This window comes from Camelina sativa, chromosome 12 (genome assembly GCF_000633955.1).
Source record: "Camelina sativa cultivar DH55 chromosome 12, Cs, whole genome shotgun sequence".
Classification (NCBI taxonomy): domain Eukaryota; kingdom Viridiplantae; phylum Streptophyta; class Magnoliopsida; order Brassicales; family Brassicaceae; genus Camelina; species Camelina sativa.
The window spans coordinates 3,918,722-3,945,088 of record NC_025696.1 but is presented as its reverse complement, the minus strand read 5'-3'; the positions used below and the strand labels follow the sequence as shown (position 1 = coordinate 3,945,088).

Sequence of the window (26,367 nt, the reverse complement as noted above, 5' to 3'; positions counted from 1 at the left end):
AATCCTACACTTTGGAAACAAATGTGGGAGCATTGGGACACACCTGAGGCTAAGGAGAAGAGCTCTAATGCATCCCAAGCCCATAATTCTGATCGTGACGGTCTTGGAATCCACAAACATCTATCCGGGCAGAAATCTTACTTGCGAATTCAACAAGAGTTGGTAAATGCTCTAAACTAACTCTAATTATTTCATTTAAATATTTCAGTATCCACAATTAACATTTTTCTATCCATTGTAGGAAGAAAAGTTGGGACGTCCTGTCTCGCTTGGAGAGGTGTTTGTCGCAACACATACAAAGGCAGATGGAAGTTTTTATTCAGAAGGCCAAACAAGTTGTGGAGACATATGAGAAGAACATAGAGGAGGTAATGTCTCAAATGGAGTCTGATGTTACAGACCACTCCTCGCCAGATTCTCCTCATGCAACCCTCCTCCCCATTCAAGAAAAAGATGACATTTTCTTAAAGGTAATTTCCAGTACAATTGTCTTTGTTGTGCCTATCATAATTGTCTTATTTTGCTAAGCTAAGTATCTGATTTTGATTGATGCTTAAGAATCCTTGATATTGATATACTTTTGATTGATGCTTGAGAATACTCGATGTTGATTATCTGGGTTTGTGTGATATTTCTATCTGGGTTTGTGTGATATTTCTGTTTGTTATGTTTGTTTTGTGAATGATCATCTCTTCTTTTGTCTTAGTGTACTGTAACGAATGCCAAGGGAACCCCCTTTGGACTTGGAAGTCTCTCGGAGATAATCACCAAAGGGAAAAGAAAGGCTACTTATCCAAGCTCTAGTCCAGATTCGCTGTTAGAGATTCAAGAACAACTCCAGGTTGCTCGTCGTAAGCTCGCTGATCAAGATGAAGAAAATGCTCGACGTGCCAGAGAAGATGCTAGACGTGATGAGGAGCAACGTGACGCTCAAAACCGCATTGCAACCTTGGAGATGCTCGTATCCTACTTGAAGACTAGTGATCCGGGGGTTGCAGAATTCTTGTCTACTCAACCACCAGCCAATGCGCCATTAACCACAGCAGCACCAGCAACCAACATCACTCCAGCCACTGCGACCAATGTCAACCAACCTGCAACAACCACTTCAGGAGCTAGTTCACCATCTACTTCACCTGCGACTGCACCAACCACTTCACCTTTGTCAGTATCATCCTCTCATGCTTAACAAACTAATTCTATCTCTTTTAAGCCTCTATAACTATTTTTTGGATTGTGTAGTAGTGTTTCTAGATCCTTAGCCTAAAACTATTTTCTGTATATGATCGTTGAATGATTTGTATGTTTTTTGTTAAGATCATTCAAATCAGGATTTTAATTTAAATTCAGGTTTTTTTTTTCAAAATTTATTGTATACTGTCCCAAATTACTAGGTATATTTTCACTGATTTGCGACCATTTATAATTTAAATAAACACAAACAAAGTACCAAATTTGTTGTGTATATGTCAAGATTTTGGGACTAAAAAAACTTAGTCTTCAGTCCGTCACAAACAATTCTGACTCCTTTGCGACTATCTTGTGACTAAACAGCGACTATTTTAGGACCAAAATTCAGATTTTTAAAGTTTACTGTGGTATTAAGTCAGTCTTCCAAACGTAGCTAATTTGTGACTACCATGTCGTCTGAAAGAAGTCGTCTATTACGACTGCCAAAGCGAGTCACTATACTGTCGTTAATTACGACGGTATATTCCGGTCTGTCCGTAGTCGCCAATTACGACTGCGCCAGTGAGTCACTATAGAGTCGTTCATTACGACGGTACGTTTCGGTCTGTCCGTAGTCGCTAATTAACGACCATAACCCTTGTCTCCAATGCGTCGCAAATAAGGGACTGGTTTGCGACCAAAACAATTTGCGACCAAATATAACAGTCCTTCAATAGTTGCACATCCCGACTTAGCGACTGATTTGAGACGATTCCAGTAGTGCCAAATGCCGTGTTTTCGTGTAGTGTAAGGTTCCTCGATGATCTCCGCCCCCTACGTACCCACGTCCTCTTTGACCTTCAGATCTACATATAGTATATCCTCAAAAGATCATATGAGTTCAGCCTAGCTAGATAACTAAGTTTCGATGGTACTCTTAGTCCTCAAGTGGATCCTACACAACCTGAACGTTTTCCCATAACACCTCTGATTCAGCAATCCTTGCTGCTAGGATTGATGCCAGACAATCCAAAAATATGTTTTATGATTGAATGTGTGTCTGACTAATGTCTATATTAATTTTCAGTGGACTAAACATTATAACGTAATGGTTATGTGAGTTTAGTTAGATGATGAAGTTTAGAATAGAATTGTAATAGTTTATGTGACGTGTTTATAAAACGAATTGGTGATGTACCATCAGAATTCGTAGTAGTACACGCAAAAAGAAGTAAAATATAACAAGTGGATATCCAAAGAATATTTCTAAAAGTAAATAGTTGATCCGTCGAACTCGTTAAATATGTTGGCTCGTTGAATTTTCCAAAGAATAATTTCTAAAAAAAGATGCTTCTATTTTTACTTTATAATCTCGAATATAGTTATTATCATGAATAGTAGATTAAGAAGACAAGTTTGTGAGAGTTAATTTACCATCGAGATAACCTTTCGTATCAAAACTTTTTAATCATGAGATCTGTTGCTTTGTTTATCGTTTCTTACACTATCATGTTTCTCGTTCTAAGAGGTGGCCGTAAAGGTAATGTATTAGCGTTTCTTGTATATATTACTCGGAATATAATATATATAAAACTAAGAAACAAAAGTATATATATATATATTGTTATAAAAGATCTTTTAAATATAACAATTAACGATTTTTGTTTGTGTTTGTGTGGTTGATATAAAATAACAGAAGTGGAGGCAGAGGAACTGTGTACAACAACAGGAGACTTGGATGGTAAATGTAGCCAAGACGGAGAAAAGTTGTGCATGAGATACATGACCGATCAAAGTAAAAAGAAGTTTCTTAGTTGCACATGTAATAACGTTGTCATGTTACACAACAAGTACAAACATTACTGCGAATGTAAATCTCATTGTACTCCAAAATAACCTTTACACTCCTCAGTCCTTCCTCAAACACCATATCTTTACTAATAAATAACAAAACTTACGAGTATGTATATCCTAGTTCAACTCTTTCATATTGTAACCTTTTACAACTATCAATTTTTTATTTCACACTTTTGAACAGTAAAAAAAAAAAAAATCATGAAATATATTGCTAATATTGGGGGTAAATTAGATGAATCGGATTATTCGGGTACAAATTGAGAAGTTATAAAGCATAGCGGGGGTAAATTGAATAATCTACATATAATCGGGCAATTAAGTAATAAAAATTTAGTATATGTCGAGAAACCAAAAAAAAAGGAAATACAAATTGAGTCGAAAACTTAAAGAAAAAATTGGAAGCTGTATCCCCTAGTAGTACTAAAACCCTAGTAGTACCCCCTTCGTCTCTCTCTTCCTCCTCCTCTTTCTCTCTCTCTCTCTCGAGCCAGTGAACGAATATGTCGATCCCTTGTCTAACCGAAGAGACAGCCAAAACTGTTCTGCGCCAGGTACAAAACCTCTCTTCTTCCTCTTTCCCACTCTTCGTTTTTCATCAGTTTGTCAAATTGTGTTGTGATATTTTTTTTTTTTAATCAGGTGGAGTTCTACTTTAGTGATAGTAATCTACCCATTGATGATTTTCTCAAGAAGACGGTCACAGAGAGTGAAGATGGCTGTAAAGTTTCCAACTTTTTAATCAAATTCAATCGCTCTTCTTTTTTTTTTTTTTTTTTTTTTTTTNAATTGATGTGTTTTTGTTTTTGGGGTTTTGGTAATACCAGTGGTTAGTTTGGCGTTGATTTGCTCATTCAGTAAGATGAGAGGATATTTGAAGTTGGGTGATTCCAAAGGAGATGATATCCCTGAAGATACCATTAAAGCTGTTGCTGATACTCTTCGTACCTCTTCTGCTCTCAAGATTTCAGAGGATGGTGAGTTTTTTTATTAGGGATTGATTGAATTAAACTTTTTTATTGGGTTGTTTATGGTGGGATTGGATATGGTTAACACTTGCTTCCGTTGATTCAGTGAAGGTAGTGATGTCTTAGAAGAAAGATAGTAATTTTAGAGTTTCAATTATAAGGTCAAGGGTTTGTGTTACCTGCATTGAGATCTGTTTTTGTATTTGGAATTTACAATAGAATGGTACTCAGTTTGGGGATGTATCTTTTACAGTTTAGTGATCACTTTTGTTTTTGAATTTGCTTACACAGGGAAGAAGGTTGGTAGGAGTACTCAATTGTTGAAGCTGGAAGATTTGGTTGAGCAGCTAAATGCTAGAACAGTAGCTGCGTCACCTTTCTCCTATGATGTTAAGAGGGAAGACGTGGAATCCTTTTTCAGTCGGTATGGAAAGGTATTCATTCCACTATAGATTGAATTATTGGTGTTTCGCCATTACTCAAAATTTTACCGAAACATGTAACAGTTAGATTAACTGGTTATACAATGGTGTGATATATGTATGTGTTTTTTTTTTCGTTCAGGTCAACAGTGTGAGGATGCCTCGTCACGTGGCAGAGTCGAGGCTATTTTCTGGTGTTGCCTTGGTTGAGTTCCCTACAGAAGAGGATGCCCAGAAGATCATGAAGCAAAATTTGGTCTTTGCTGGTCAGGAGTTGGAGCTGAAACCGAAGTAAGTCTACTTGGACATGGATACATTTCCTGTTTGATGACTGTTTCTCATTTTACAAGTCTTTCTATTGATTGTATGGATGAATTACTTAAAGATGATATTTACTTTTCAGGAAAGAGTTTGATGATGATAGGGAGAAGGATGAAGTAAAATTTGCTAATTACCAACCCCAAAAGGGTTCTGCAAATCAGAAGAATGGTTCTGATCACAAAAAGAGTTCCGACTATGAGCCAGAGTAAGTGTTTGACTGTTGCTATTATTTTTCATGTCTATTCTTGCTAATAATTCTCTTGATCTGATTATGGTTATTTTTATCATATTATAGTTATCCCAAGGGTTTAATCATTTCATTCACTCTCAAGCGGTCAGCTGAAGAGGGTACCACAGAACAAAAAAGTTCTGAGGAGCCAACTGATAAGATAAAGGGTGAAAATGAATCAGAGCCAGCAGATACTCCTGAAGCTGATAAAGAAAACACTGATGAGGTTCAGGCCCAGGGAGCAGAGGATGAAGATGATGAGAAAGAAGAAAAGGGTGCTCTAGCTACCCATAAAGATAATAAGGAAGTTGTCTTACGCGAAGATCTTAAGGCTGTTTTTGGAAAATTTGGTGATGTCAAGGTACTACATCAGCTGTCTACATGAAACAGATTCAATATCTCATATAGCATTTGTTGTTGACTAACCCATTGTTGATGATGATCCTTTATTCTTGTCTCTGTGAAGTTTGTGGATTTCAAGATGGGATCTGAGACTGGTTACCTAAGGTTTGATGAACCTGAAGCATCCCAGAAAGCCCGTGCAGCAGCAGTATTAGCCAAAGAAGGTGGACTAGCCGTGAAGAATTTTATTGCTGTCCTAGAACCTGTGACTGGTAAGAAACACCTTTTCAACTTCCATCTTATCTTTTTGAAGTTATATTTGTTCTGCTTGAGTTAAATGGTTTACTTGACAATGTTAGGCGAAGCTGAAAAGGAGTATTGGACCCTCCTCCGCAGCAAAGATCGGTTTGACAAGGGTGGCCGTGGAGGAAGGTGAGTTCATATGTTTCTCTATTATTATTATAGTATATAATCTCAAAAGAAGTGTTGTTTGGTTTTTATGGAGACCCAAAAAAGGGAATAATCATATAATATAAATCGGTAATGGACTATGCAGGGGAGGAAGAAGAGGAGGGAGATTCGGGCGTAAGAGGGGATCAGATTCCCCAGGTGGTCGCTGGAACAAATCCCAGAAGGTCGAAGCATGAGAGAGCTTGCTTTTTCTACTTTTGTCTCTCTTTAGCTCGTGACACTTGAGTGTTTTTAATATATTTCTCTAGTTGCAACTTTAATTTTTTCCGTATACTTCACAGTCAAAAACCATATCCCAAACTTGTTGCGATGATTGATATAACTAGAAAATCAGCAAATGCAGTTGTAGTAGTAGTTCGTTATTAGCAAATTTTGTTTTAAGTCAATCATATGTTGGTTTTGTTTTGGTTTTATTAGTGCAGAATCTTCTTTTGGTTTAAAACCTAGCTTAAGTTTATTTTAGGAAGCTTTCCCAAATTTACAGACGAATAACTAACAATTAACAACATAAAGTATCCCACTGTCTGACTTGCTACTAACTAACTCGCTCATAGTAATAGTTTAACATTAATATACATAAGTCGTAATTTTGAGAATCAAATTGGAAATCTTGGTCCTTTCGTTTTGACCTTGTCCACATTGTTTTTAGGGTTCTTTTTTAATGCTGACTTTAGAATAGCTCTGTTACTGGCAAATTTCATCAATCTCCTTCAAAATTCAAAAAAAACAAATAAAGTCATCTTAACCTAAATCTTAAAAAGTAAGAGTAGATGTTGTTATCTGAATGCAAGCAAAATCCTTGAAAAATAAATAAGAAAAAAAATAAAACTTTATTATTATTATTATTATTATGGGGAGAGAGAGATTAGATTAGAGACCAAACTTAAGAGATTCAGAGATTAAAATTAACGGCTGAGATCACTTTCCCTTTTTGTTTTGATCTCTCTCTCTCTCTTCCTCTCTCTCCTCTCACTTCGAATTCCGCCTCTCCATGTTTGAGTTTTGAATACACCTCTTCTCTCTCTTCTCTCTCTCTAATTCGATTTGTGTTCTTCTTCTTCTTCTTCTTCTTCTTCTTCGCCGTCGTCTGGATTCACAGCGACGTCTTAATTACTTGGATTTCGTGGATCTGCCAAAGTGTGAGGCTTACTCGTATGACCTTGTCTCCGTCTCTTATGGTCACATTTTGGTTAGTTTTTTTTCACGAATACTTCTTCTTCCTGAACCAAACATCTAAAAATCCACTCTTTGAATCTTCCCTTACATCGTAAAAAGCTTCAATTTCATCCTGATTTTGTTTCAGAGCAAGTTCCAAGCTTTTTTTTTAGTTTTTTTTTAGTTTTGAGGTTTTTGTTCTGGGTTCTTTAATTACGACTTCTTCTCTTAGGTTTTTTGCTTTTGGAATCCAATCTCATAATCTAAAGCTACCTTCTTTACTTTTGTTTTTGTAATTTCTTCGTTGTTTTAGTCTTTTGCTGAGTTATATATATTGAGCTAATGCCTAATTGTTAACAAGTCCGACTGTGTTTTTTAATTTTTATTTTCAGATTGTAGCATTGTGGTAGGCTTATGATGATTTGTAAGACACATCAAAGAAACTGACTTTGTGGTGTGTCTTCATATTGCTTTCTTTGCTGCTAACTATGAAGCGTGAGATGAAAGCACCTAGTACCCCACAAGAGAGTTTCCAAGCCGATCTTAAAGGGAAACATGGGTACGCCTCCCTTCTCTTCTTTCTGTTTGGGTTTCAATGTTGAAGTTGGAATTTGCTTTTTTAGCACCAGTTTTTGGCATTCAACTAGACATTCTTAGGTTTAATGTTGTAAGCTCTTTGTGACATTTTCTTAGGAGAACATCTGGCCCTGCAAGACGATCCACCAAAGGACAATGGACTCCTGAAGAGGTGTGTTCCGCTCCTGTGTCCTTTTTTCTTGTCTATCTGATGCTTCCCGGAAAACTGGCTGAGTGTAATCAGTTGGTTATATCACACCCTATTGTTTGCTTTGTACAGTCCTATTTAACTAGTTGAATTATCCATCCCCTTGCACGTACTGAAGATTTGTCTCTTAAAAGAATATTTCTGTTAGGATTAATTTTCTGTATTCCTGGATCAGGACGATGTCTTGTGCAAAGCTGTTGAGCGTTTTCAAGGAAAGAACTGGAAGAAAATAGGTAAGTCAAATAGCGAATTCTGATTTTGTAGTCTTTAGTTTAGTTAGTATGTTGAAAGTAATGTGTGATTTTGTTTGATTCACCTTTTCAGCTGAATGTTTTAAGGATCGGACTGATGTCCAGTGTCTTCATAGATGGCAAAAGGTCTTGAACCCGGAGCTTGTGAAAGGACCGTGGTCAAAAGAGGTGATTTGGTGAATTGCTTTATATGCTTTGCTTAATTTGAGTCTTTTACACCTTATATAGCATCTGTAATGTGTTTCATGACATATCATTTTTCCATATTCTTTAAAGGAGGATAACACTATAATTGCTCTGGTTGAAAAACATGGGCCAAAGAAATGGTCTACTATATCTCAGCATTTACCTGGTCGCATAGGGAAACAATGTAGGGAAAGGTAGGCACAACTCTCTACTTCTTTTCCGATCAAATGATATTTTTATACTACACTTCATACATTGGGTAGTACTGCGATGCACATGAACAGTATTGTGGCTGATGTAGGTGGCATAACCATCTTAACCCTGGGATCAATAAAAATGCATGGACTCAGGAAGAGGAACTGACTCTTATTCGTGCACATCAAATTTATGGGAATAAGTGGGCAGAGCTAATGAAATTTTTGCCAGGAAGGTAAATATGTCTTTTCCATGAATCTTAGTATAACAATAGCATGTTCCTAAAATTTGGTGGCCTCGTATGCGATGGAATACTGTTTTTTTTTGCTGCTGATGATCCTTCCTGCTTTGGTGATTTTCTTATTTGTTCTTACGTTCCTATAGGTCAGATAATTCGATAAAAAATCACTGGAACAGCTCAGTTAAGAAGAAGTTGGATTCCTACTATGCATCAGGTCTTTTAGATCAGTGTCAAAGCTCGCCATTAATTGCCCTTCAGAACAAATCTATCGCTCCATCTCCCTCGTGGATGCACAGCAGTGGAGATGAAGGTAATTCAAGGCCAGTCGATGCTGAAGAATCAGAATGCAGCCAAGCTTCAACTGTTTTCTCACAGTCAACCAATGATTTCCAAGATGAGGTTAAACCTGGAAATGAGGAATTTTACATGCCTGAATTTCATTCAGGAGCAGAGCAGAAAATATCAAATGATGCTGCAGAACCATACTACCCTCCCTTTGAAGATGCCAAAATTGTTGTCCCAGAAATTTCTTGTGAAGCAGAATGCTCAAAGAAGTTTGAGAATCTTAATTGTTCTCACAAGGTTAGAACTACCACAGATACGGAGGATCAATTGAAGGGTGTATCTAATGATGCCAAACAGGACCTCGATCTAGACTTATTGACCCATAACATGAACAACGACGGAAAAAATCAAGCACTTCAACAAGCTTTTCAAAGTTCAGTAAGATTAAGTGATCAACCTGCTTTGCCAAACTCAGACACAGATCCAGAAGCTCAAACTTTGATCACGGATGAGGAATGTTGTAGGGTTCTTTTCCCAGATACCATGAAAGATAGCTGTACATCTTCTGGTGAGCAAGGTCGGAATATGATTGGCCCTCAAAAGGGCAAAGGATCTCTTTGTTCCCAGTCTGTAGAAACCCATGTTCATGAAACTGGAAAACTTCCAGCTTTATCCTGGCATCCTTCAAGTTCTGAGGGCCTGGCGGTTCATAATTGTGTCCCCTTATTAGATACTGGATTAGAACGTAAGACTGATACAAATGATGGTTTCATCGACACTGATGGACATATAACTTCCCATGGAAATGATGATAATGGTGGTATCCCAGAACAACAGGGGCTGTCATATATTCCCAAGGACTCTTTGAAGCTAGTACCTCTGAATAGTTTTTCTTCTCCTTCTAGAGTGAACAAGATTTATTTTCCTATCGATGATAAGCCAGATGAAAAAGACAAAGGAGCTCTTTGTTATGAACCGCCACGTTTTCCAAGTGCCGATATTCCTTTCTTCAGCTGTGATCTTGTACCATCAAATAGTGACTTACGGCAAGAGTACAGTCCCTTTGGTATCCGCCAGTTGATGATTTCTTCGATGAATTGTACAACTCCGTTAAGGTTATGGGATTCACCGTGTCACGACAGGAGCCCTGATGTCATGCTTAATGATGCTGGCAAAAGTTCAAGTAATGCACCATCCATCTTACAGAAGCGGCATCGAGACTTGCTGTCACCTGTACTTGATAGAAGAAAAGACAAAAAGCATAGAAGGGCTTCGACTTCCTCCTTGGCTAAAGATTTTTCATGCTTAGATGTAATGCTTGATGAAGGAGATGATTGCATGTCCTCTCGTCCGTCAGAATCTCCTGAAAATAATTATAGATGCGCCTCCCGTTCCGAAGCCAAAGATATTAGATATGCTGCATCAGGTCAGTCAGATCAAGAAATGATTCCGAGAGATGAGGAACCAAAGGAAACCTTAAAGTCAAGTGGAGTGACTTCTATGCAAAATGAAAAGGGATGTAATGAAGGTGGTGCTTCAGCTAAAAATGTAAGTCCGTCTTTGTTCTTGCATATTATCTAATATTACTTATTAAATCCCAGTCATCTCATTCTCTGATATCTATGGCTGTAAGGTGCAATGTCTGGTATACCCTTATCGAGTCTATTAGTACACTTCTTGTTGCTTAAAACATCAATCTAGTTTGTTGAAATATCTTCCTGTGAGATCGAATCAGTCACATGAACTTAAACACATTGCATCTAGGTATTTGAGCTGTCTTTCATGAGGATAATATTTTTATAATTGGTGCTAAATCTCGAATAACATAAATTTATACATCTCTTCCTTGCACCAGGATCAAGAAACTTCTGGAAGTTTGGTTGAGATACGACTGTCTTCACCTGGTATGATTGGATGTAGATCCGATAGCAAAGTTAATACAAGTGCGAAAGATCTATCAAACCAGCACATATGCTCATTAGGTGATATTCCAACTGATGAAATCCCATCAGAACCTCCATGCACAGTAGACTCTTCTCCTTTATCAGCATTCGATAAAATTAACTCTGCAGGGACCAGCTTTGATATTGAAAACTTCAGCATGTAAGTTTTACCTTTTCCTCTCAATGTCTTCGATATCTGTTTTTGCTATTGAAACATATTAGCTGGAAAGTTCTATTCTAAGTTGTCATGGTCTCACTCGTTTTCCAGATTTGATGGAACTCCGTTTAGAAAACTCCTTGATACCCCATCACCTTGGAAATCTCCTTTACTCTTTGGTTCTTTCTTGCAAAGTCCAAAGTTGCCTCCAGAAATTACATTTGAGGTAAATATATGAGTTGGAGTAACTTTGAATGAACTTAGTCTCTGGATGTTCTACTTTTTGTTTTAGATTAAAGCGCTTGTTGATGGACGTGTATTCTTTGTTGTTTTTTTCTTTTTTTTTTCCAGGATATTGGGTGCTTTATGAGTCCCGGGGAGAGAAGTTATGATGCCATAGGGCTGATGAAGCATTTGAGTGAACACTCAGCTACGGCATATGCAGATGCCTTGGAAGTTTTAGGTAATGACACACCTGAAACAATACTCAAGAAGAGACAGCTAAACAAGTCCATTCAAGGGAAAGAAAATCATCACCTCCCTCACGATCAGCTTGGAAACCGATCCCAGGTTTGGCATTAATAAGACCTTATAGACTCTCTTCCTCTATCTTGGTCTAGCTTAATGTTAAAATTAGATGCTGAACTTGGTAGAGATAAGAGGAATAACAGTTTGAGTTTATAAATTGACTTACACTGAACCAGTTCTCTGTTAAAATGTAGGTGGAGCGTCGCACCTTAGACTTCAGCGATTGTGGGACACCAGGGAAAACAATGGTATCCGCAGCTTCTCCGGGAGGCTATTCAAGTCCATCATCTTACCTTTTGAAGAGTTGCAGATAGGAAAGAAAGGCTGGTTTTGTTCATAAAGCTCTGTAGGGACATTCATTCCCGCCTTCAATTTTTTGATCTCGTATGTGTATGTCTTCTTTTTATTACCTCTGTCTAATTTTCTTGTTTCTAATTTTTCAATGTGTAGCTCTCTCAACTCTGGACATGATACAGTTGATTATATAGCGGAAAAGTAACTTGTTCTCAAGAAATTAACTCTGTATTCCAAAAGTTCACATTCTCATTATAATCCAAGTCATTTTCTTATTGTTCTATTGGTCATTCTTTGGAAGAAAAGTTCACATTCTCATTATAACTCTGTATCATGAAGTTCCCAATCAAGTTTTAGGCAGTTTATATATACTTCACATGAATCTTCCACGATCTTTTGAATTTGCCGCATCAACCATCAATTCAGGTTTTTTTCCAGGTTTCAGTTGATTTGGATGATTCTGAGCGAAATTCTAACAAGTCGTTGGTTGCACTAGATTCCTTGCAATTAAACCTTTCCAAAGACTCCTAGATAATACTCTACTTTCCTCTAGCCCGACGGAAAAAACCTCTAAGCGCAGGCGCACATTAAATTATACCATCAAATTATTAATCTACTGTAACAAATGTTAGAAAATTAAGTTAGACAAAAGCTGAATCATATAACTTTTAAATCTTCTTAAAGAAAAGAATCCCAGCAATAGAGATTTCTACAAAAGCGTAGGTAAAGGAGAAATGATGGTAAGCGATTCAAAAATGACACATGATTGAGTTCGAAGATGACAAATGTTTTGTTTCCACCAAAAGATACTTCCATGACAAGCTCTTTTAAAAAGCATATGATGAGGAGGATTTAGATTCTTCTTCTAAAGATAGGAACTTCGTGCATAGTATTCCTCAGTCATACTTTTCCATGTTTTTGTTTTTCACTTCCAATGTTTCTGCTGGAGCTGGAGCTGGACGTACTGCATATATCAGTTGTGACAAGCAAAACGTCACTGTTATGACAGCAAAAATGGATACCAGAGAGACAATCCACCAACCATCAGGTGGGGCGTATTCTTTTGTAGGCAATGGGTTACACGGGCAAGGACAAAGGCATCCGTTTTCTAGAAAACAATAAATACAGAACATAGATTAGTAACTACAAAGTGTGAGACAAACAAACACTCAACAAGAAAAAAATAGAGAAGCCTGGAACCTGCTTCTTTTGTAAGGTCCATAGATGTTGCATGTGGAAGGGATAGAAGAATGAGCCCAAGAAAAATACTCAAACACAACCTCTCAAAATCGGCCATGATAAATCTATATGAAAGTATAAAAACAATGGTGTTGTGAGAGAGGTGCATACAAAATCACTTTAATCCAGACCTGACTAAATCCATCAACAGAATTTGCTTATTATGACTATGCTAATCCCACAAAATTCCATAAATTATTTAACCTAGAGATCGTTCTAATTGATACCTACATACACTGATAAATTCAATCTATGGTACTACACAAGATCACTACAACAACAACAACAACAACAACAACAACAACAGTAGAACTCGATAATTGATCGCAACATACACAATCTTAAGAAAAATTCGATACGCGTTTCGCCTGGGTTTGTTTTTGTTCTTTTTTTCTTTAATTATTTATCCTATAAAGCACAAGTCACTGCACCACTAAAAACTTGACAATTCAGCAAAACCATATTAATTTAGAAAAAAATTATAAAACAAAAAACGATGGTGGAACAAAGGAGAAAAAAAAACGATTACATATCTAAAAACATTTTTCTCTTTTATTCTACACCCACGATCTCCACCTCTTCCACTTTTTTCTCCTCCAAAATCTCTACTAATTATGGTTCTGATAGACACAAGACTTTTAAGACTTTAAAACAAATAAAAAGCTTGACAATCAATAATTTGTTTTCTCAGATTTTTTAAAACCTCAAATTCAGTTTTTAAAATTAAAAAAATAGAAAACTTTATTTTTTCCCTCCTATTATATTTAAAACCTCTCCACAAGTTTATATATATATTTTACATATTTTATTTTTATAAATTAATTATTCTTATTTTTTTCTCTTTCTTTTAAGATCCATTTCAATAATTATTATTTTTATTTTCATTATCATCATTTCAATATATTTTAATAATAAAAGTAACAACTATAATTTTAAAAGTGTTGGTTACCAATCAAATTTTAACAATTAAAGTTTATACAGTCAAAACATCTACAGCCAAATTCTCTACAGATAAAATTTTAAAGTTAAAGTCTTTACAAACATAAGTAACAGCCGTTACCAATCAGGGATATCTATAAAATATTTCGGATAGTCTACTCACCCTTTCAGTTTTCACGTCGATTATTCTCTGAAATCAGGTATTTTCTTCATCGAACCAATTTACTAATCTCCTCTTTTTTTTTCCTCAGTTTACTGTCTCCTCTTTGTTCATCGATTATCTCATATTTCTTTTTTCAATTATGGTTCTAAGTTGATTGATTAGCTTAACTCATTATTATTTAACATGTTATTACCCATGTCCAGGAAACAAGAGTTAAGAGTCGACCAAGTTTGAAGATTCTCATTGTCGAGACGATGTGGGTAAATGTGCTAAGACAACTAGAAAAGTTGTTTTCAAAGAAATATTTATAAATCTGCAAGGTATTTCTCGCAGATTTTGTGTATCATCGTTATTATTCAACCGTTATCCCAAACATCGGTTAGGTTAACCCCTTGATTCCATCTCTAACTATATATAGGTTATGGAAGTTAGCAGTTCCCTAACTATGACAACTAAAATAGAAAGGTAAACTCATATTTACTTATTTTGGTTTTTTACTCTGCAAGCATAGAAAATTTATCTTAGTAGTAAGGGTCAATTATTTTTTTTTGGCATGTAAAGACCCGTTCATACCTTTAAAATCTTATTCCACACTTACAGTAATTGTCCAGTGTTCTTTTTTTAAAAACAATTCTTTTATTGGCTTTTGCAGTGGATGCAGCGGATAATACCACAGGGTCATGATGAACCTTTGTATTTTCTCTATATATATTGTTCTGTGGATGCTATATGCACGAGCATTATTATATCGATGTTGTGATTACTTAGGTGTTTATTTTTAAGTTCATGCGTGTAGTTTAGGATAATAGAATAATAATTTTACAATTCGATGAAATTCAGAAATATTACTTACATAAGCCGTGCCTAATATTACTTACATAAGCCGTGCCTATGGGCAATAAAAAAGGCATTTGCCTCAAGCCCCACCATTCTTTCATATATTTTTTGTGTTTGTGAAATCATAATCAAGTGTTTGCTATCATATAGTTAAAAAAAGAACCTAGATTATGATAACTTGGTGAAACATTATTTAAATATAAGGAACAAAGACTACCTTAGTTTTTAAAGAGTATTGTTTTTTTTTTTTCAATAATTTCTATGTTTTAAAATGATTTTTACATTTATTTTATTTAAACCTTTTTTTTAGAAAAACTTTTAATTTCAATTTCGCCTTAAGTCCCCATAAGTCTAGGCACGGTTACATATGGTTGCTAATAAAGCTTTACGGAGCTTACTTCTTCGGTGCCTTTCCATTTTCGACCAATCACTTTCTCTCTCTAAGCTCACTTTATGGATAATTCACCCCTATGTTCTTTGTATGTAATCGTGGTTTAAAGTATCCTTTATATATTAATAGAGAAGCATTCTCAAGAAAATGCTGAGGTGTCGTTGTTAGAGAGCTCGCGACACCAATGAATTTATTGTCTTTATTTTTATGGATATTCACATAATTGCTATTGAATGATTAAAGAATATTCCTTTTCAATTAATTAAAAAATCAAACATTTCAATTTAAAAATAGATTTAATCATTGTATAACATATTTAATTATTATAACATTATTAGATCTAAAACATTTTCAAAACTTGAATTTATTCACCTATTAAAAAAAACTGATTACTATTCACATTCACATATTTAATTTTTTTCCAAAATAAAATTATCACCATAATCATTATTATATGACTTATTTAATACAATTGGTATAATATTTCACAGGTGAAACATATTTTTACACCAAAAAAATTTAAACAAAATAAAAGTTCTTGCATAGATTGAAGAAAGAGCGGATCATATATTTAGTTGATATATAGTAGTTTGATCTAAATATATTCTCACCGGTTATATATACTGTTTTTACACAAACAAATTATAGATCCTCTAAAATAATTTTGCTCATAACACTAATTTTATCTTCATAGATTTATCTTTATGTACGAGTTGTTACCTAGTCTCATCTTAATTGCTTATCACTTTCACAAATCGTCTCAACATTTTTATTATTGTATATATAATAGCAAAATCTCCAACACGGTCAGAGGATCTCTCATACACGCCAAGTCATTTATGAAGTCCAATAAACAAATTGTTTAGCCTACCATATTAGGGTAGTCGGTTTGGTTCAAACCACTATTCAGTTATTTTCAGTTTGGTTAAGAGAATTTAGTCGGTTATCTATCGGTTCAAATTTTGCTCAACGAGACAATATGGGAGACAAAATTGTAACTCTATTTAACAATGTGCAAACAAGCAAAAAAGCATACTGAAAAGTGAAAACTTATGATTATATAAATTCAGTGTCAGTTTAGTAATTGTAACATATGCCTCGCCGTTGCTTGTACCTTCAATTTGACAAGTTATAGTCTCACTATAAGAATGTATGGATAGTGAATGTAAGAAGAGTAGAAGCAATGTATGAAAATTAAGTTCTCAATCGTATGGATAGGGAAGGCTGGTTTTGTTCATAAAGCTCTGAAGGGACATTCATTCCCGCCTTCAATTTTTTGATCCCGTATATGTATGTCTGAATTCCAAAAGTTCTCATCCTCGTTAGTCATTTTCTCTTGTCATATTGTGTTATCCTAGAGTTTTTCACTATATTCAAGTATGATACTGATTCATAAAATCGATAATAAACCATCTAGGTTTTAATAGCATAACATCAAACCTTATAATTTGACATTGTGGATACACGGATTCTCTGTCACAACTATACCATCAAATGATTAATCTACTGTAACAATGTAAGAAAGTTAAGTTCTCTATCGTTATGCAATACAAAATAGAGAGATGAAATACCAAACCTGAGCTTCCAAATCAAGTTTTCAACAAGCCTGTAACAGAGTTAAATGTACCTTGTCAGTGCTTGTCTCTGACACGAAAACTGAACTAAGCGGAATGTTAAAAGGCGGATACAGCGACTTGAGGGACGTTTGTATGCAATCCTTGACCAATCTCAACACTTCCATGAGTCACCAAAACAGTCCCGTCGGTGTAAACATGAACAAGAGCCCCGGCCTGTAACAGCCACATAATGTGTGCATAAAAATAGATTCTAGCTTTGCAAGCAATGGTAGTGCAATGGTGAATTTGTAATGCTTGTTCTTCTACTGGTCAAACACCAATGCAAGTGACTCTGATTGTGTTACTTCAAATCTTAAATTGATTTTTTTTTTTCTATTCAAGCTTATTATTTTTCTCCCATGTCTTTGCTTGGAGTCAAATTTTATGTTCATTTCTCTTCTTATTACATTTGTTCTGATTTACATTCTTTTTGACGGTACAAGTCTCTCATCATTTTTAAGCACCTGTCTTACACATTTGCGGTCCAAACTCAGATCAATTAGGTACAGCTAGTGCTACATGGGAGAGAACGGTTCGTAAACAAAAAAAAAAAAAAAAAAACATGTTCTGGAAGTGTAAAGAGATATCTGAAAAATGGGAGTGATCCTTTTGCTATTTGGTTATAATTCTAGAAAAGAGTATCAATAAACTCACGGTCATGTATTTGACATCAGGGTAAAGCTAAGTACCATTGACTCAACCACAAGAGTCAATGTCCAAGTTAATGTAATCTCCTAACAGCCTATTTTAAGTAACTTGGACAACCATCACGAAGTCTCCTGCTTATATCGTCAACTCTTCCCTCACCATCCGAGCCATTATAATTCTGGGGCAACCATAGTATCAGAAATAAGTTAGTGAATCAAAACAATTAGGAAGAGGACACCAAGGCTAGTCAAAAGAGTGATACCTCCATCACAGCAGATACGAGCCTTGTTGCAATTCGCTCACCATCGTTAGAACAAACTAGCTGATCGAATGTCAACCGAACCAAAGCTTGCTTTAATCTTGCATCAAGCCCTTGAAATACAACAAGATGTTGAGAAAGAAATTGGAGTAGGTAAAGGGCTTCTGCAAATCTGAGTAGCAACTGCCTAGTACACTCGATGGACCTCACCTGCAGGAAGCCAAGACTAATTAATGACTTCCACAACAGACCAATTGAAGAGGAGGAAAGTAACAGTAGATTTATAATAATTCAACAAATCTTACCTCCTCGGCAGTCAATCGTTGACTACTATATTGAAACCGCTGTCTTTTATTTGCTGACTCGTTTCTGCTGGAAGATTCTTCAAATAATTTCTTAGTAAAAAATCCATAGTGCCCCTCTCGCTGCTCTCTTCTAGATCTTAAGAATCGTTCCAACTAACGAATCTTACTTTCCAACACATTCATAGCACCAGTAGAAAGACGAAAACTAATCATTCCATCAGAACTGGTCTCTTTGGACATCACAGAAATATTCCATAGGGGAAACAATAATTTTGCTGTACACAGGCAGATCCCTTCGTGAGCAGCTGAGAAAGCGTGCTTGCCTTCTTGAAAAACGTGACTCATGTCATCAAACGTGGCAGCTGCTTTAACGGAAACAGTATAACAAACTGAATCGTCAAAATCTATTATCCGGGCAGCCAACATCATACACATGGCAGCTGCTTCGCCTAATCCAAATCGGATGAAAAAATCTTCTATAAGGAACCTTGGAAGGTTGGATTCCAAAAACTTTCTCAAAATATCGACAGGTCGATTCAAAACCAGTTCCATCATACACATGGTGGTTGCGACAACAATCTTTCTCCTTGGCAAAATATGCTGAGTCGAAAGATCACCTCTGGCCCAGAGCTTTGCACATGCCTTTTCATAAGGCTCTCCCGAGACTTCGAGTCCACAGTAACCAAGTTCTGCATATAATGATTGAACAGTAGCGGCAGTATCAGAAGACGGGAGTACATCTGTCACAAAAACTATACTACCTTCGATGGGTAGAGTAAACACAACTTCCCGTAAAGCCCGAGAACTTTGCCCTGAACTGCTGCCAGCCTGAGAGTGCGCGGTTGGATCTCTGCTAACAACATGAAGCGAAACGAAAGAATTTGGCGATACATCTGAAAGAACAAGAGTTCCAAACAAAAAATCTGCTGTTTCAACATTCTGAGTTGTTCCGACCCCTAATAGAGGTGATGGCCTAGTTGAAACCACTTTCAGACAGTTTGGAGTCTGAGTGAAGCTAATACTACTACCACTTCCACTTGAGGAAGTGGAAAGATACATCCTCCTGCCATCTGACATTGCTGCAACAAGGTGCAACCATTTCGATTCTGGCATGTACAATGGCGAAATGCTGATTATGGATGGCTTGTTAGATCGACCTGGCCTTGTGGACTGACGAATTCCTAGGCTCGCATTCCTCTGATTTAATAGATTCCTTTCTTCTGCCACCTTCTTAAGAGAGCCTTCCCCATTTGGCCCAAAAACATATGCTTGAAGTTTCATCTCTTCAGTGCGGGCATATAAAATTTGCCTTTCATTATCAACAACCATCTCTACAACAGGATCTACAGCTCCAAACTGGAATACTTTTGGCGGAACCAACCTAAAATAAATATTGTACAAACTATCAGAAACCTCATCTCGTATTGTTTTGAACATAAGGAGTTAGAGATACAAAATGGATAGCTAGAAGCTTGGTTCATCCCAGATTCCAAAATCAAATAGCATAGAGAACAGATAAAAGAGAGAGAGAGAAAAAAAAGACAGGGAATGTCAGTACCTCGAGATCATACTAGTTGTGCCTGCAGTGAGGCAGACTTTACGACAACGTTGATCAGCCCCTGTACCAGTTGTATATAGCAGCTCATATATGTGAGCATCATGTCCAGCCATGAAAATGCGCCCATTATTGGTAGATGTAACGCATGTCATTGCAACTCCATCAGATAAGATTGTATAGCCAGGCAGAGGCTTTACTAAAATTTCAGCATTAGGATCTCTACCATCAGGTCCTTTAGTGAGGGACAATCCAACAAGAACCAACTGATGAGAAATGGAGTTTGTTTTAATGAGAAAATTAGATACGATACACAAAAACTATATAAATTTGTGAACAGATTTCGCCACTGAAAAAGTGTCACCTCAACATCAGTTGCGAGCACCAATAGATATCTAATTTCTTCACGAAACACTCCAGGTCTACATTTGGCTAGGCCAGTCGCACAAATATGATGCTCCTCCACGTTATACTGATGACATGGCCCATTCCTAACCGACATACATTTAGCAAAAAAGAGCAACAACAACTACGAAAAGAAGGCATCTTAAGCTTCTAAATTCCGTTGTAACTAAAAGGAAAAACCAAATTTACCTTTTCACAAAACTCCATAGGAGAAAAGAATTGTCTAAAATTGCCCAAGCACATTCAATCTCCGGAAAACTTCCATAGAAAACCTTATCGGCTGCATCACACCTCTCAAGAACTTCACGAGGCAATTTCCAATTCTCTCCCACCTCAATCAACGGCGGCCACTACAACAAAGAAAAAGCTCAAGTTCTATCCATATCTATAGATACTCATCTAATTATACCAAGGTGTTGAATCGTTCCTTTAGCTAACCTTTTCTGGATGAGTCGAGTAAGGGTGAGGAGTAGCTTGTCTAGAAGCTAATAGAGCTTCTTGGAGATCGAGCTGCGATGCGGCTTCGTCTTTAATGTGTTCACCAATACAAAGTCCCGCCATCTTCACATCACGCATCGAAATTCTCTCGACTCGTGACATCTTATTTGTATAAGGAACAACACTCGAACCAAGAATCCTAGTGGACTTCTTGGGAGCAAAAAATCCAAAAACCTAGATTGATTTGGCTCCTAAGCAAACCAAGAGAGCCGGAACAAGAAAGAGACACGCTCCAATCAAAAAGTGTCTCTGCGAGTAAAAAACAAAAAAAAGTTCCTAACTACGATATTGTTAGAAAGAAACGATAATCCGGAGAGGAACTTTGTTGCCCAGATGATTTGACCAAAAAAGAAAAAGTTCCTAACTTTGTTGCCTATGATATAATATTACTAGAAACAATAATATTTGGAAAATTATAATAATAAAAAAATTATCCTCACGGTTTTACGTGGGATGATAGTATTCACATGTTATCCTCATCGTTTGGTACTAGGTGGTTTATTTTTTTTTATTTTTTTTTTTTAAATTAACTATAGTTCACATTTCACAACATAATTTAATAATGAAACTGACCCTTTTCATATAGCAATGTGAAAATATTTCACTCATGTTTGTGTCTATTGTGTGCACCACTTACGTTACTAATTAAAAAGTTGTGTAAATGATACATTGATTTGTATGATCATATTTATTTATTAAAAAATAATTTATAAGTGAGTAAGATGCAATAACTGAAAATCAATCTACATCTCAAATTATTACAAAAAAATTGTCTAATTAATTTACATGTGTTACTATTTACACCCATAATGAAGTGGTTCAATTAAACATATGTAAAATAATACTACAATCATATATAAATGTACAAGGATCTATATTGTATACTCGCTTTTCTTTACATTAATTATGCCACATTGGGTTAACTCTTTTCTTAATTATGCCACAATATAGCATTGGGTTATAAATATCCAATATAAACCTTTTTCTTTCCAATGTGGCATAACTCTTTTCTAAATTCACAACATTAAATATTGGACTGTCATGGAATCTCATCATTGGTCTTAGAGAGTTGTGAAACCTGCTTGAGAGTATGTAGATCTTAAAGATATTTCAGTTTTTGTGTTGTGAAACTTATATAGTGACGACCATTATTCATCCGTTACAAATGGAGTTATTGAGGAAACTGCGAGTTTGATGCGCTTTTTTTAAATAATCAAACTCATTTTAAATGATAACAAGAACGTAACAAAATTGTGTTTGATACCAAGTTTTAAATGATAACAAGAACGTAACTCATTTCTTTACTCGTCTCTCTTTTTTTGGAACCAAGTTTTCAGTCTGTTTGCCGATAGCCCGATACATATAGATGAAAACAAAGTCAGAAAATGCCAAGACGCGTCTGAAACGTTTTTTTTTTTTTTGGCTTGGGGGTGTATAGAAGAGTAGTCCACTCCAATAATAATATGTAAACAACCTATTTGTTGGAGTTTAGTACTATGTAGAAGAGGGAAGATGTTTTATATGTGGAATAACTAACCTGATGAACCAAAAGATACAAACATTTAAGAGCTTTTTAATTTCCACTTTCAGGTTCCTCAAACACAAACCAAAAGAAAAGAAAAGAAAAGAAAAGAAAATATATCTTTCATGTTCCGGTGCTTTCAACATTCACACAGTCGCAAAACAAAAAAAACAAAAAACAAAAAAAAAGTGAATTCGGGTAAGCTATTTGTCAGACTTTCTCACCTGCCGTATCTACAAAGACGCACAACTTGAAGTTCCTTTGTCAGGTTTTTATACCCTCATGCTCAAGGGTGAGCATGAGCAACAGGTGGATGGAATGTGCCTTCTAGGACGATTGCTTTAAGAGCTGCCAATGACCAGTTGCCAAAAAATAGGTATGCAACATCATAAAGATCTCTTGTAAAGCTCGTATACGAGACCGCATGATGCAGCCAGAAAACTCCCTGTGATATCGTAATCTACTCCTATACGGAACAATATCATAAGCAGAAGCAGATTTCCATACCCACAGAGGCAGAATAAGACGGTTGCTGTGCCATTCTTCTCCTTAATAAGTGTCGAATCAAGAGCTGTGAAGATGGTAAAAGTAATTGTTGCCCCAAAGGATTTTATTAGACAAAAACAATTTGCATGCGCTGGTCCACCAATCTCAATATTCTCCATGTGGTAAACACGACCGTTTATAAGAAACATCATCAAGCCACACTGGATAAATGCAACTCCAACTACCATTTTTGTGAAGTTTGCAATTGAAATATCAAAGAGAAGCATCGACGTGTACATAGATCCATGAGGAAGGCAAACTATCATCAACCCAAGGAAAATTTGGTTTGTGTACAAAAAGGTCCTACATCGTCCTAAAAACGTTTCGAAGGGCATGATGAATAAACCTATATGAAAAAGAAAAAAAAAATTCCACAAATTCAATGCTGTAGAACTCGGTAATTGATACTAACATACACCAAAGATACAACTATATACAAGATTCCACAAATTCCTTATAATGTTAATCTTTCTAATTGATATCGCTACAACAACAGTAGAAAACAAGAGAGATGAATCATCATACCCAGAAAGAGAAGAGCTTTTCGCTAGGGGTTTTGGAGGAGGTCCGATGAGATTGCTGGGGAACCGATTCTTGCGCTTTCTTTTTCTTCGCCGTTTACATGTTATCTTAGAACAGACGATAAAAGTGTTTTCGAGCTCCGAGTTGAGTTTCTGAGAAACGATAATGGCGGTTTCGCGTTTCGTCTGGGTTTAACGGCAAATGACAATTTGGTAAAGCAAACTCTCCAGCTGAATCAGAGGATCTCTCTCTCATATACCACTAAATTTTAGCCCACGGCATTTGAGTCCAATGTGCTGACGTGGCATCACGGCTTTTAAAACGTTGTCGTTTTGGGTTGAATTTTTTTTGTTTTTGAGGAGAAACTTTGAACTCTGGCGGGAATTACTACTTGTTACCAAACATTCACTCCGAAAAAGGGAGTTAGACTTCTCTTGGGAGTTTCCCAACGTCTCTTACTGTCAAGAAACCTTTGTGTTTGTATTGATCTGTTTTCTTAGGTTTGAAGTTACATTGTGTATGAGTATATATATATGTCATGATCTCGGATACAAGGATTAACGAGAAAATCTCGGATACAAGGATTAACGAGTTAAAGATCTTTGCCTGCTTAATTTTCTTACTCTGTCACAACTATACCATCAAATGATTAATCTACTGTAACAATGTAAGAAAATTAAGTTCTCTATCGTTATGCAATACAAAATAGAGAGATGAAATACCAAACCTGAGCTTCCAAATCAAGTTTTCAACAAGCCTGTAACAGAGTTAAATGTAGCTTGTCAGTGCTTGTCTCTGACACGAAAATTGAACTAACCGGAATGTTAAAAGGCGGATGCTTATGATACTGTCTGGATCATTGCTCGGAATTGTTAAGACACTTCTTGATAGCTGAGCTTACATTTCCTTCTCTAGCGACCCAAAGTTAACCAGCATGACGGAAGAAGTGTCGCTGAATCTTGGTGCATTGAGCATATTTGCTCAAGGGTCACGATTTCTTGATTATATGGTGAATACAAAGATGTTCGTGGTAGATATTAGATTTATTCTGTAATTAATTTGATTAGATACGATACTTGTGTATATTATCAAGGGTAAATCCCTGTAAATCGTGCATTCATCCTCTGTATATATTTCCTTAGATTCCCCCAAGGGAAATAAACCAAGTTTCAGTCCAGTCTTACAGGTCCAATACAGTTTCTTCCCGACAGATCCACCATCTTCTTCAAGGCATGGAAGATGAAGAAATGCAGACACATACCTCATACAGGAGAATGCAGATTTTGATTATGAAAAATACTTGAAGAATAAACCTTGAAGCATACGGAACATTTTTAACCACAGAAAATTGAAGCATAAACTTATAAGACCAAAGCTGTATCATATAATTTTTAAATTAAAGAAAAGAATCCCAGCAATAGAGAGATTTCTACAAAAGCGTAGGTGATGATGGTAAGGATTTAAAAGTAACACATGATTGAGTTCCAATTGATACCAAAAGATACTTTCATGGCAAGCTCTTTTATGATAAGGATTTAGATTCTTCCTCAACTTCGTGCGCAGTATTCCTCAGGAACTCATAGTATTTTTCAAAGTTTCTGTTTCTTTCTTCCAATCTTTCAGCTTCCAATCTTTCAGCTTCGTTGTTTCTGACTACTGTTGGAGTAGGACGTAGGGCATATAAGCCAAATGTCCATGTTATGACAGTGACAATCGATAACACAGACACGATCCACCAACCATCAGGTGGTGCGTATACTTTTGTAGGCAATGTGTTACACGCGCAAGGACAAAGACATCCGTTTTCTAGAAAAAAATAGAGAACAAAGATCATTAGTAACTACAAATTGTGAACACTCAACAAGATGTCAAGAAATTAGAAAAGCCTGGAACCTGCTTCTTTTGGAAGGTCCATAGAGGTGGTTGCAAGTGGAAAGGATAGAAGCAAGAGCCCAAGGAAAACACTCAAACACAACCTCTTGGAATTGGCCATGATAAACCTACCTGCATCAACAGAATTTGTTTATGACTACTAATCCCACAAATTCCTAAATTTTTCAATTTTAATTTAGAAATCGTTTGAATTGATACCCATATAAACAAAAGAGATAACTTCATGCTACTAAACAATCCCACAAATTCAAAAAAAAAAATAATACCTACATAACTACGATTTATCTATGCTCGCTACAATTATGTAATCAAATCAGATGGAGAAACGCTACAAGAGAGAGAAAAATCCATACCGAGAAAGAGAAGAGCGATTCGCTTGGGGTTCTGGAGGTCCGATGAAACCTTCTCACGGTGACAAAGAAACACACAATTTAAAAAAAAAAATCCAATACACAGTTTCACCCGGGTTTGTTTTTGTTCTTTTGCCTTTAATACTGTATCCAGTAGGCATGTCAATTAGGTCAACCGAGTTTGGGCTTAAATATATATCTCCAGAAAAAACCGGATTTTTCGGACTTAACCTGTTCGGATTATAGGGTTTTCTGGACTTAGTCCAACTGAGTTCGGGCCAGTTCGGGCCAGTCCGAAAAGTGTTTTAACAAATATATTTGTACTTTTTTGTTAACATTTTTGTTTGATTGCAATATTTGATTAATAATTTATTGTAAATAAAGTTCAAAAATCTAACCTTAATTTTCATATTTACTTAATAACCTTACTTCATACTTTTAAAAGTTTTATCTATGATATTTTATATGAATTATATATATTGTTTTATTTGGTTAAAGTATACAAATTTTGTTTAGTTTTTAATATTTTCTTTGTATTGAAAGCATGATTTTGGAGAATTTTATGGGCTTTAGAAAATTTGAAACTTTGATAGATTTTATAAAATTTGATATGATTTATGGTGAAATTCTTTCAAATTACACCTAAGACCATGAGATTTGTATTTCTGTATTTTTAACTAAACAAATCCTCTCAAATCCTCCAGAAGCCATAAAACTTATTAAAATCCAAATCCACAAACTGTTTTGAATAACAGTAGATTTTAAAGTAGATTTTTAAATCATGTGTTCATAATAGTGGATTTTAGGAGACTTTTTAAAATCCATGATTGAATAACATAAGATTTGTAAATTTTACATAAATCACTTAAAATGTCAAGTTAAA

The 26,367-nt window shown here is 35.9% G+C and overlaps 5 protein-coding genes and 3 long non-coding RNA genes across 11 annotated transcripts; 4 read left to right on the top strand and 4 right to left on the bottom strand.

Moving 5' to 3' along the window:
* LOC109128154 (PH domain-containing protein DDB_G0287875-like) lies at positions 98–1,885 on the top strand. The gene is made up of 3 exons (XM_019233966.1): positions 98–162; positions 242–470; positions 707–1,885. The coding sequence occupies exons 2-3, from the start codon at positions 306–308 to the stop codon at positions 1,187–1,189; spliced, it is 648 nt and encodes a 215-aa protein (XP_019089511.1). The 5' UTR covers positions 98–162; positions 242–305; the 3' UTR covers positions 1,190–1,885.
* LOC109128148 (putative defensin-like protein 230) lies at positions 2,586–3,125 on the top strand. The gene is made up of 2 exons (XM_019233956.1): positions 2,586–2,710; positions 2,867–3,125. The coding sequence occupies exons 1-2, from the start codon at positions 2,641–2,643 to the stop codon at positions 3,064–3,066; spliced, it is 270 nt and encodes an 89-aa protein (XP_019089501.1). The 5' UTR covers positions 2,586–2,640; the 3' UTR covers positions 3,067–3,125.
* Positions 3,413–6,131, top strand: LOC109124532 (la protein 1). Its single transcript, XM_010449052.2, has 10 exons — positions 3,413–3,578; positions 3,667–3,745; positions 3,852–4,001; positions 4,284–4,426; positions 4,557–4,705; positions 4,818–4,940; positions 5,031–5,325; positions 5,431–5,578; positions 5,666–5,738; positions 5,863–6,131. The coding sequence occupies exons 1-10, from the start codon at positions 3,528–3,530 to the stop codon at positions 5,951–5,953; spliced, it is 1,302 nt and encodes a 433-aa protein (XP_010447354.1). The 5' UTR covers positions 3,413–3,527; the 3' UTR covers positions 5,954–6,131.
* LOC104729997 (myb-related protein 3R-1-like) lies at positions 6,730–16,653 on the top strand. Of its 4 annotated transcripts, none has more exons than XM_010449050.2 (13): positions 6,730–6,966; positions 7,325–7,491; positions 7,626–7,680; positions 7,892–7,949; positions 8,041–8,135; positions 8,244–8,347; positions 8,455–8,583; positions 8,733–10,422; positions 10,730–10,977; positions 11,086–11,200; positions 11,326–11,544; positions 11,697–11,825; positions 16,589–16,653. In XM_010449050.2, the coding sequence occupies exons 2-12, from the start codon at positions 7,421–7,423 to the stop codon at positions 11,814–11,816; spliced, it is 2,904 nt and encodes a 967-aa protein (XP_010447352.1). In that variant the 5' UTR covers positions 6,730–6,966; positions 7,325–7,420; the 3' UTR covers positions 11,817–11,825; positions 16,589–16,653. The 4 variants fall into 4 exon arrangements, with proteins under 4 accessions (XP_010447352.1, XP_019088856.1, XP_010447353.1 ...); XM_019233311.1 differs by lacking the exon at positions 16,589–16,653 and adding an exon at positions 11,953–12,003 and having other exon boundaries at positions 11,697–11,848; XM_010449051.2 differs by lacking the exon at positions 16,589–16,653 and having other exon boundaries at positions 6,730–6,929; positions 11,697–12,035.
* On the bottom strand, positions 12,454–13,520 carry LOC104729998. The gene is made up of 3 exons (XR_758374.1): positions 13,371–13,520; positions 12,997–13,100; positions 12,454–12,904 (listed from the first exon to the last, which is right to left on the bottom strand). It is a non-coding gene; the product is annotated as an uncharacterized LOC104729998 (long non-coding RNA).
* On the bottom strand, positions 17,458–21,010 carry LOC104733168 (nuclear pore complex protein NUP155). The gene is made up of 7 exons (XM_010449048.2): positions 20,592–21,010; positions 20,343–20,503; positions 20,113–20,239; positions 19,752–20,014; positions 18,194–19,574; positions 17,892–18,098; positions 17,458–17,807 (listed from the first exon to the last, which is right to left on the bottom strand). Exons 1-5 carry the CDS (start codon positions 20,751–20,753, stop codon positions 18,347–18,349), a joined length of 1,941 nt encoding a protein of 646 aa, XP_010447350.1. The 5' UTR covers positions 20,754–21,010; the 3' UTR covers positions 17,458–17,807; positions 17,892–18,098; positions 18,194–18,346.
* Positions 22,207–23,441, bottom strand: LOC109128075. The gene is made up of 2 exons (XR_002034513.1): positions 23,245–23,441; positions 22,207–23,065 (listed from the first exon to the last, which is right to left on the bottom strand). It is a non-coding gene; the product is annotated as an uncharacterized LOC109128075 (long non-coding RNA).
* LOC104729995 lies at positions 24,590–25,619 on the bottom strand. The gene is made up of 3 exons (XR_758373.2): positions 25,488–25,619; positions 25,135–25,245; positions 24,590–25,047 (listed from the first exon to the last, which is right to left on the bottom strand). It is a non-coding gene; the product is annotated as an uncharacterized LOC104729995 (long non-coding RNA).